This window comes from Montipora foliosa, chromosome 9, assembly GCF_036669935.1.
Source record: "Montipora foliosa isolate CH-2021 chromosome 9, ASM3666993v2, whole genome shotgun sequence".
Lineage (NCBI taxonomy): Eukaryota > Metazoa > Cnidaria > Anthozoa > Scleractinia > Acroporidae > Montipora > Montipora foliosa.
In genome coordinates, this window is record NC_090877.1 from 41,876,443 (window position 1) to 41,886,442 (window position 10,000).

The 10,000-nt window shown below is 40.1% G+C and overlaps 2 protein-coding genes across 4 annotated transcripts in view; both read right to left on the reverse strand.

Annotated features, from left to right (window-relative positions):
• LOC137969704 (E3 ubiquitin-protein ligase TRIM71-like) overlaps positions 1-5,187 on the reverse strand; it is a 5,397-nt gene extending 210 nt beyond the window's left edge. The window contains exon 1 of the mRNA XM_068816042.1: positions 1-5,187. This exon is cut by the window's left edge and continues 210 nt beyond it. Within this exon, the coding sequence (XP_068672143.1) occupies positions 2,234-4,408 (2,175 nt within the window). The 5' untranslated portion in view covers positions 4,409-5,187 and the 3' untranslated portion in view covers positions 1-2,233.
• Positions 5,188-5,487: 300 nt separating this feature from the next.
• The window catches only part of LOC137970670 (zinc finger protein 420-like), a 12,107-nt gene continuing 7,594 nt past the window's right edge, over positions 5,488-10,000 (reverse strand). For all 3 annotated transcript variants that reach the window (XM_068817198.1, XM_068817199.1, XM_068817200.1), the window contains one exon: positions 5,488-10,000. This exon is cut by the window's right edge and continues 685 nt beyond it. In XM_068817198.1, the coding sequence (XP_068673299.1) occupies positions 8,331-10,000 (1,670 nt within the window). In that variant the 3' untranslated portion in view covers positions 5,488-8,330.

A 10,000-nucleotide genomic window follows, 5' to 3' on the forward strand; every position in this document is an offset into this window, starting at 1 on the left:
GGAGAGGTTACTCCAAACTGTAAAAGTTACTCCAATCTGGAAATGTTGCCCCATAGATGCCAGAGATGCCGAGTAGCATCTTATGGGCCTCGATCTGGTTGGGTCGCTCTCTGGGTTGTTCAGTCAGTTGATTGAGAAAAAATAAATGAAAATTAACCGATTTATTTTCGCAATCATTGTTTACAATAATTCCAGTAAAAATAGTTCGTCAGTAATTGCCTTGATACAGACTACTATCACATACACTTCCACTTCCAAACACTCCGTCCGACTTTGTCCGATGTCACATCCAAAACGCTCAATTCCATTTCTAATTCGACCACTACAACATCCTTTTCACCCACTTTTAAATCAGTATCCCTCACGTCCAAATTCATTTCACTTTTAAATCCATTTCCATTGTCTCACACATTTCGTCATTGATGAGGTTATAACGATTGTAGATAAATTGATGTCACACTTGGTCATACTCAGGAATCAATTACGTTTATGGTCAATTTCATATCAATAAATGTTTTATCATGATTAAGGGCTAGCGCTTCATTCTGTTTAAAAAAGATTACTACGTTTAAGATGTACTTAATTACATTCGAGAGGAAAAAAAATTACATTCAGGACTATTACATAGGACTTACACTCTTTTTTTAAAAGAACCTTCTTGTAAGAATGTTCAGACTGAGATACAGTAAACAACCGCATATAAGAACCAAGATTTTTCCAAATTACACTAAAAAAGTTATATTATCAAAATGGTATTTGCAGTAGATTTAGGCTATCTAGGTTCTTAAATTGGTTCTTATTTCCAAAGCAGACATCTACTCTATGATATGGTATAACTGATTTCCTCTGATGAGGATGCTGATACCTTAATATTTCATAACCATGAAAAATAAGTTTTGAACAAGATCTGTGCAATTCAAAGTGCAATTTGTTCCAGTCGCCTAAAAGTTCAAGGCCATTTTCTAAAATAAGAACCTGCTTAATTAAATGAAACCATGTTGTCTCGCAGTGACGAGCGCAAATTTCTATTGCGTCGAGAAGCCTGAAAATTTTTCAGGACTTCAACGGGATTTGAACCCGCGACCTCGCGATACCGGTGCGATACCGGTGCGATGTATTTCATATATATATCTTTCAACCTGCTTAATTTTCCAGACTAACCTGGTTCTTATGTTTGGTGGGTCTAAAATGAATTTTTTATTCAAACAGGTTTTTAAATTCTAGGTTCTTACATGTAGGTGTTTATTGTAAAATGGGCGGATCCAGGATTTTCCTTCATGGATAGGGGGTGGGGGGGGGGGGGGGGGGGTTGCAACACTAAGGAATGGGGTAGCTGACTGGTGACGTGTTTTCCTCTTCCAGAATACAAGTTGTATTAGAAAGCCGCTGGTCATGTCAATAACATACCCAGGTGGAGAATCAGTTAAGAACTCCTTATTCTGCTCATTTAGTTTTTGTTTTTGTGAGTGGCAAAATAAATTCAGTAAGGTAAAAGAAATGTAAAACTGTAGTCTTGGTAAAAAGCCAAGGTGGGCTAAAATAAAAGTTTGGGAGGCTAAAAACCTACAATGTGTTTTAAATAATAACTTTTTCCTGTCCGAGAGGGCGTTTTTATTTTACAAAATAAAACACAACATCAATTAGTTCTCATGCAAGCTTAATGATTGTTGAGCTCAAGTGACTTGATAATAGAGGAGACTGTAAACCAAATTAAATGAAGTTTAAGATTTAAGTGATGAAATGAACTGGTATTTTGATTACAAGAGGAAAATCTGCGTTCATGGATATAAACCGCGCGGGCAAAAGTAGGGAATCAATAAAAAGACTTGACACAATATACTGGTATTAATTAAATGCTATAAGCACTCAGCTATCATACAATCGCATAGTACGTAAACAAGTTTCCGTCGAAAGTCTAAAGTAAAAAAATTGGTTTTAATGGCAAAGCTCTTTATTTAAGCTAATTTTAATGCACTGTTCGAATGAACTTTGCACAAAATTTTCTGGACTCCAATAACATAGTTTCGAAAAGTGACCTGTCTTCACTTCATAACAGGATGCTTTAATGATGACAAATCCAAACTAACTATACATGCAGGAAAGATCTTTCGTGAAAACATTTGTTCGATACAACTAGACATCATTTGGACGGGACACAGTAAACAACAATTTCAAAACTAGGAGCAAATACTTAAATTCCGGCGATGAGTCAATTAATCGCTATTAGTTTATTCTATTTCAAGATGGATACCTTTTTATCTTTGGAATCGGTGACTAAAATCCGACCATCCGGTGTTGTTGCAATATTACAGGGTTCTGGCGGAACACCAACACTTTTTCCGGTAAAAGAACCTTCAACTGAAAACTGGACAATTCGATGGTTCCAAGAATCACAAACGAGAATGTTGTGATGATCAGTGCCGCATATCTCAACACACAGGCCCCTCGGTGAATTCAGTTGTCCGTCACCGTTGCCCTTTTCACCAATCTTGCATAAAAACTTGCCTGAGCGGTCAAAGACTTTTAAGCAGTTGTACCCAGCATCAGAAACAATAAACCTGTTTTGATGGAAAATGCATCCAAAGGGAAAGGATAATTTTCCTGAGCCGTTGTCTCCAAATATAAACAAGAACTCACCGTCTTTTGTAAAAACCTGAATTCTGTTGTTGTGGCAGTCGGCAACAGCAACACGTCCTTCATCATCTACGCAAAATCTAGTTGGAATTTTAAACTCGCTATCTCTTAATCCTTTACTGCCAAAAGATTTCACAACATTTTCGGTGTGCACGTTGAATTGTTGAATGCGGTGATTGAATTGTTCCGCTACAAGAATGTTGTCGTCATCAACAAATGTCAAACCGGAAGGACCATTAAGCTCACCAGCTTTCTCCCCTTTGCGTCCAAATCTTCGAAGATACTTTCCTTCTTTATCGAACATTAGGATACAGTGCTTATCAAAATCGGTAACAGCGATTAGTCCTTTACTGTTCACAGAAATCCCATGAGGATTGTCAAGAGTTTGTCCTTGTAAATCCAACTCACCCACAACTTTAAGCCGTCGTTCCTTTACTTGGATTAAGAATGGATTCTTGTGGAGTTTGACACCTTTTAAAGACACTGAAATGTTGTATGTACCTGGAACTTTAGCTACAAATCTCGACAACAAAGTTCCATCTTCGTTTTTGCGTGTAATCAAACTTCCCTGTTGTTCAGTGGGTTCCACGAGAACTTCTGGGTGAAACAATTCTCGGCGCATGAGGTTAGGACAGATAACCAACTCTGCTTCAACGCCAACCTGAAAATCTTGAATCAGACCTTTGATAGCTAACTCCTCGGTTGCAATAACACCCAGGGTTAATTTTTCTGTTTCAGCTGCTGACACAAACTTCAAATATGAACCAACCGGAAGTGTTGCCGGTATTGCAGTCTTCTCAAGATCTTCAAATCGCTTTTCCAAGGCTTCTTTGCTTTGCATGATATCTGAGCTAGAGCTCCTTTGAACCAAGTTGCTGGCAAACTCTATGGCTTGATTTAGTTGACTCAGCAAGGACTGCAGCTGATTCTTCGCTTCGTTTAGTTTCTCCAGTCTTGATATGCGTGTCTTGTCGACTGCGATAATGGCCTCCCGCTCGAGGTCTCGAATTTTGGCGATCATTTGGTCAGCTGTTTGGGAAACTTGGCGTTTAGCGGCGTTAGCGTTAGTTTCCACATCAACAGCTGTTTTCTCAAACTGATGAATCACATCACTACAAAATTTGCTCTTTTCTTTTATCGACTTAATTGCTGCCGTGAGTTTAGCCTTCTCACCATCGGCTGCTTTGTCAAGCGGATCAATAGCATGGTTCTTGTGATCCGTGATTATACAAGTGTGACAAACACTGCTCTCGCAGTCGACGCAAAAAAACCTCATTATCTCTCGTTCATGATACTGCTGCGAGCAAAAGGATTTTCGCTTGAGAAGAGCCTCGTAGTCCTCTTCTTCGAACTGTTTTATTGGTCTGATTTTGTGTCCTTCAAACGCCACATTTCTAAGAAGTTCATGTGCGTTGACACAATCGGGGCACATGAACTTTCCGCATTCGAAACAAAAGCTTGTCTCGGCACTTTTTTTCCGGCAGCTGCCGCAACTGATCTCGCTACCATCTCCTCCTTTTTGTACTGCGAGAAGATCAAGCAAACTGTTCTGGAGAAATCCAGTTGGCAATTTATCGAAGCGCCAAGGGACGTCAATTCGAGCCTGGCACTCGGGGCAGCGAAATATTCCTTGTTGTTGAGTTGTTAGAGCGTGTCTCTTCAAACACTCAAAGCAAAATGTGTGCAGATATTCTATAGTCTTGGGCGCAGTGAAAAAATCCAAACAAATGGAACAAGTAACGTGTTTTTCCAAGTTTTTCAGGAGAGATTCCATCGCAAGTACGACCAAGAGAATGATGATCCAACACACCCCTCTCTATGGTATGTGATTCCGAGAAATATTTGCATTTTCTTTGAGAGAATCATTAAAGGGATACCTCCTGACCTTAGGAAAGCGTGACTTTGTTTTTACTAGTACTGGTCCACGACAGAGTCACGTGAGGCTTTTGAAGTCGCGATCTGTTGGTGATTGGTAGGAGGGTTGTTGGATAGGAGAAATTTATGTAGATATTTGTATAAATGCTTATTGACTGAAGGCCAGACTGAACTAACCATTTGCCATCAATAAGCGCTATTTTAACAAACTAAAATTGATTTAATTCCGGAATATCATGTGATGTTACTTGGCGAGAGCTTAAAGGAAGAAAAAAAAGAGCACTAGGAACTGAATGAAACACGCTGCCAATGATGTAGTGACTCTGAGCTTCAACCCATTGATTCACAGAAGGACCCAGATCATCCAAAAGACGATGCACATTCAGAAATGGACGGCTTTGTCGGCCATAAGTCATTAGGTACAAAATGGTGTCCTTGGTCCGCGACTTCCGAACATGATGTTATATTTCCTCGTTCACTAAAGTACCACCAAAAACAAATCTGTCCAATGATTTCTTGATTATTCTTCTTTCACATCACGAAATTTCGGCTTTCCTGCTCAGTATTGGTGATTGTGCGAAATTCAAGTTTGTTGACAGGTGTGTTCATTTGTCTTTCTAGAAAAGTCTCTACTTTTGCGGCTCCGTAGATGTGCCATGTCCCGATTCCTGATATTCTTAGAAGTCATTCAATAACAGAAGTTAAGTTCAAATAAATTAGCACCATTTAAACATCAATATAACTTGTAGCCCTCCACCCTATGTTTAACAAAATGACATCTATACCCCACCCTACACCATAATTTAATTTCAGTCCTCCCTCCCCCATTACATTTAGAGCCCTCCCTTCAGATAATTATTGCAGAGTCCCTTATTATAATTATTTCACGAGAACAACTCAGTTTGTAGTCGAACTTAGTATACCATACAACTTTAATTAAGGATTCAAATCGCCCACAAAAAAAAAGACGACGACAACCGTTCAGCCTCAGCCCCAAAATTAGACTTTCTTACAAAAAGAAAGAGTCGAAATGGAGAAGTGTTCATCACAGTTAACTGGACAGTTTAAGCAATTGCCTCTTAAAGACACCCGAAAAATTCAGGTGGCCTCAACGGAATTGGAGCCCATGACCCCCGCCTTTTCCTTTTTTTGTCTTTCATTCCTTTTGTTTCTTGTCTAATGTTTGATCACTTCATGCGAACAAGTGTAATTGCAACTGGGTCTTAAGGCCCAGTAATACGGGCAGCATTTTTCGTGCAACTTGTCGCGCAACAATTTTGCGTTGCAAGTTGAGATGGTTTGTTGCGCGTATTACCACCTTCTTGCGCAACAAATTTTTGTGTCGCAAAAAGTAGACGTCGCTTTTACTTTTTGCAACATGAAACTTTGTTGCGCAAGAAGGCGGTAATAAGCGCAACAAAGTTGCGCGACAAGTTGCACGAAAAATGTTGCTCGTATTACGGGGCCTTTATTGACGCACGACATCAGTCTTGAGGATCTCATTTAAAAAATATATATTGCAACTTAAGAGGCGGGATTTCCTGTTCAAACTAATTATAAAATGAGCCTGCAGTTATAGAAGGTAGATATTGCAAGTCAACATTTACCTTTGTCAAAAGCCTGCAAATAAAGTGGCCAGCAAGTCAAACATTGAATGAATATTGAATTGAAGTACCCAGGATAGGACACGACAATCAATTAACGGGACGGAAGTACGTACATTCTTTTTCGTGCAATGAGTTAGTTTTTTCACGTCTCACACAACTTTTATTACTAACAAGGGCTGTGATCCGGGGCCGCGACCTCTGTCAGAGTAGCCCGATGATCAACTAGTCGAGCCAACCGATGGTGCAGTGGTGAGTGCACACCTCCCAACAATGTGGCCCGGGTTCGATTCCCAGCCTCGGCGTCATATGTGGGTTGAGTTTGTTGGTTCTCTACTCTGCACTGAGAGGTTTTCTCCAGGTACTCCGGTTTCCCCACTCCTCAAAAACCAAAATTTGATTTGATTTGCGTTAACTTGTCAATTTCAATTTACAGTGTCCCGATTAGTGCTCTACAGCGCTAGAAGATTAGACACTTAAATAAAGTTCCTTTCCTTTCCTTTTATAGGCGGATAAAGTGCTGTTTTCGATTCAAAGTTCAATTATATGAATCATTTTCAAAACAGTATGTTAAGTAACATGTGTTTTTCGTAAATCTCGACTGAGTGAGTACATACTATATCGTCATTGTTGGGCTAAGTTATCAGGTGAAACAATAAGCGTTAAATGCAAACGACACGGCTTATGCACTTGAGTAGCTGCACATGCCATTAACTATATCTCGTGCTATAGACAATGGAAGATCGGTTATTTTACTGCTGTTAGATCTGTCGGCAGCGTTCGATACTATTGATCACAAGATTCTGCTCTCACGGTTGTCCCAGATGTATGGTTCCTGTGACAGGGTTCTCGACTGGTTCTCATCCTATCTTTCAGGTAGAAGTCAGTTTGTAAGTGTTAATAGAGGCTCATCAACAAAAAGAGATCTACCTTATGGAATCGGGACAGGGATCGGTTCTAGGGCCGCTTCTCTTTCTACTTTATACTGCTTCACTTGCTGATGTGATCTGTAAACATGACATGAACTACCATCTATACGCAGACGACACCCAATTTCAGTCCTCAGTAGTCCATGAAGCTGAGGCAGCCAAAGCTAAGATGGAAGCTTGTATCCAAGACATGTATGCCTGGATGTCATCCAACGTGCTCAAATTGAACACTGACAAGACTGAACGGCTTGTTCTAAATGCAAAACATCGATCTTGGCCACTCATTACATCTGTTTCAGTATGTGATGACGTCACCATGCCTTCAATAAGTGCACGTTAACGATTGCCCCAGTGGTCGACTGGCGTCATTTAAGTGAATACACAAATCGAAAGTGATTGTCGTATGTAGCCGTTTAATTTTACAATTTAACTGAACTGATTAGTTGTCACTTTGCAAAAACGGAAAACTGTTGTGAAATTCACATAAAAGGGGAAAAAGAAATGGAACTATATTTAAATCATGTGTAGTCTTTTAGCGCTGGAGCACGGGGACACTGTAAACTGAAATCAACAATTAACACAAGTCAAATCAAATGGAAATCAAACCCGGGCCACATTGGTGGCAGGCGAGTGCTCTCACCACTGCGCCATCCGATCCTGCACGTTCCTCACGAATTTTAATCATGTTTATTCGGTTTTCGAGTAGGTGTTACAGATCCTTCGATCAGGAGGATAAAGAAAAAAAATGCAACAGTGCCAGATTCAGTTTAAAAATTAAAACAATAACTCGCTGAAAGTAGCAATTAGTGACACCGAAGATGTTGGTTACTGATCTGGTCCCAGTTGTTTTGCTAGTGTTTATCCGGTATCTATCGTTTCAACAACTAGGGCCTTGGTCTGATTTACACAAACGTCAGGTGTAATTTCCGTGATTAAACTGTTGCGTATTACAAAAATAACCAATCGACATGAAAACACACGTTTATCAGGTCATATACAAGAACCTCTTGGCTTGAATATGTGATAAGCACCGCCGCTTCTAGTTTTTGGTTCTCACACATAAGATGATGAACCGCCATGTTTTTTGAGGCTCAGGTAGCCTGCATGGCTGACGGGATATTTTATCGCGGGAATAAAGAGGGCGACTGGTTTTCCCCATGCCAGTCGCGTCCCAGTCGCGGCCCATTCGCGGCCAAAACAAAATAAGCAAGAAAAAAAAATTACATTAAAAAAAAGAAAGAATATAAAGAAGAAGCAAAATCAGTATACTTAAAAAAAAAACACACAATCAACTAGTTGAAGTTGACGGCTCCTCAAATGTCATGTGATTTTGGTAGTGTGCAAGAAGCTGCTCCTCGCTGCTCAACTCCTCCTGGCAAAGCCAACAGCTATGTTTTGCACCCTGGTTCGAACTATGGCCTTGTCTAGTGTAGGGGCGATGAATTTCTACTTCACTTTCATTTGTGCTTGACGAACGTTCTTGTGCTTTTTCTTGTTTCCTGACATTTCTTCTGTTGCGAAAAGACTTCCTTTTTTGCTTACGATTATAACGCTTCTCTCCACTATGGACTCTTTCATGTGTCCTTAAATTTATTGCTTGGCTAAAACACTTGCCACATTGTTTGCATTCGTAAGGCTTCTCTCCTGTATGGAATCTTTCGTGTCTTCTTAAATTTCCTGCTTCGCTAAACCCTTTGCCACATTGTTTGCAGTGATAAGGCTTCTCTCCAGTATGGACTTTTTCATGCCTCTTCAGATTTCCCGCTTGGCTAAACCATTTGCCACATTGTTTGCATTTATAGGGCTTCTCTCCAGTATGGACTTTTTCATGTCTCTTCAGATTTCCCGCGTGGCTAAACCACTTGCCACATTGTTTGCATTCATAGGGCTTCTCTCCAGTATGGACTTTTTCATGTCTCCTTAAATGTCTTGCTAGGCTGAAACTCTTGCTACATTGTTTGCATTGAAGAGGCCTTTCTCCTGTATGCAGTCTTTTATGTGTCTCAAAACTCTGTCTTCGATTAAAACCCTTACCACGTTTTTTGCATTCATAAGGCTTCTCTCCAGTATGGACCTTTTTATGAGTCTTCAGATTTCCTGCTAGGCTAAAACACTTGCCACAATGTTTGCATTTATAGGGCTTCTCTCCAGTATGGACTTTTTCATGCCTCTTCAGATTTCCCGCTTGGCTAAACCATTTGCCACATTGTTTGCATTTATAGGGCTTCTCTCCAGTATGGACTTTTTCATGTCTCTTCAGATTTCCCGCGTGGCTAAACCACTTGCCACATTGTTTGCATTCATAGGGCTTCTCTCCAGTATGGACTTTTTCATGTCTCCTTAAATGTCTTGCTAGGCTGAAACTCTTGCTACATTGTTTGCATTGAAGAGGCCTTTCTCCTGTATGCAGTCTTTTATGTGTCTCAAAACTCTGTCTTCGATTAAAACCCTTACCACGTTTTTTGCATTCATAAGGCTTCTCTCCAGTATGGACCTTTTTATGAGTCTTCAGATTTCCTGCTAGGCTAAAACACTTGCCACAATGTTTGCATTTATAGGGCTTCTCTCCAGTATGGACTTTTTCATGAGTCTTCAGATTTCCTGCTTGGGTAAAACACTTGCCACAATGTTTGCATTTATAGGGCTTCTCTCCAGTATGGACTTTTTCATGCATCTTCAGATTTCCTGCTTGGCTAAAACACTTGCCACAATATTTGCATTTATAGGGCTTCTCTCCAGTATGGACTTTTTCATGTGTCTCCAGATGTCCTGCTTGGCTAAAACACTTGCCACATTGTTTGCATGCATACGGCTTCTCTCCTGTATGAACTCTTTCATGTTTCTTCAGACTTCCTCCTTGGCTAAAACACTTGCCACATTGTTTGCATTTATAGGGCTTCTCTCCAGTATGGAATTTTTCATGTGTCTTCAGATTTTCTGCTTGGCTAAAACACTTGC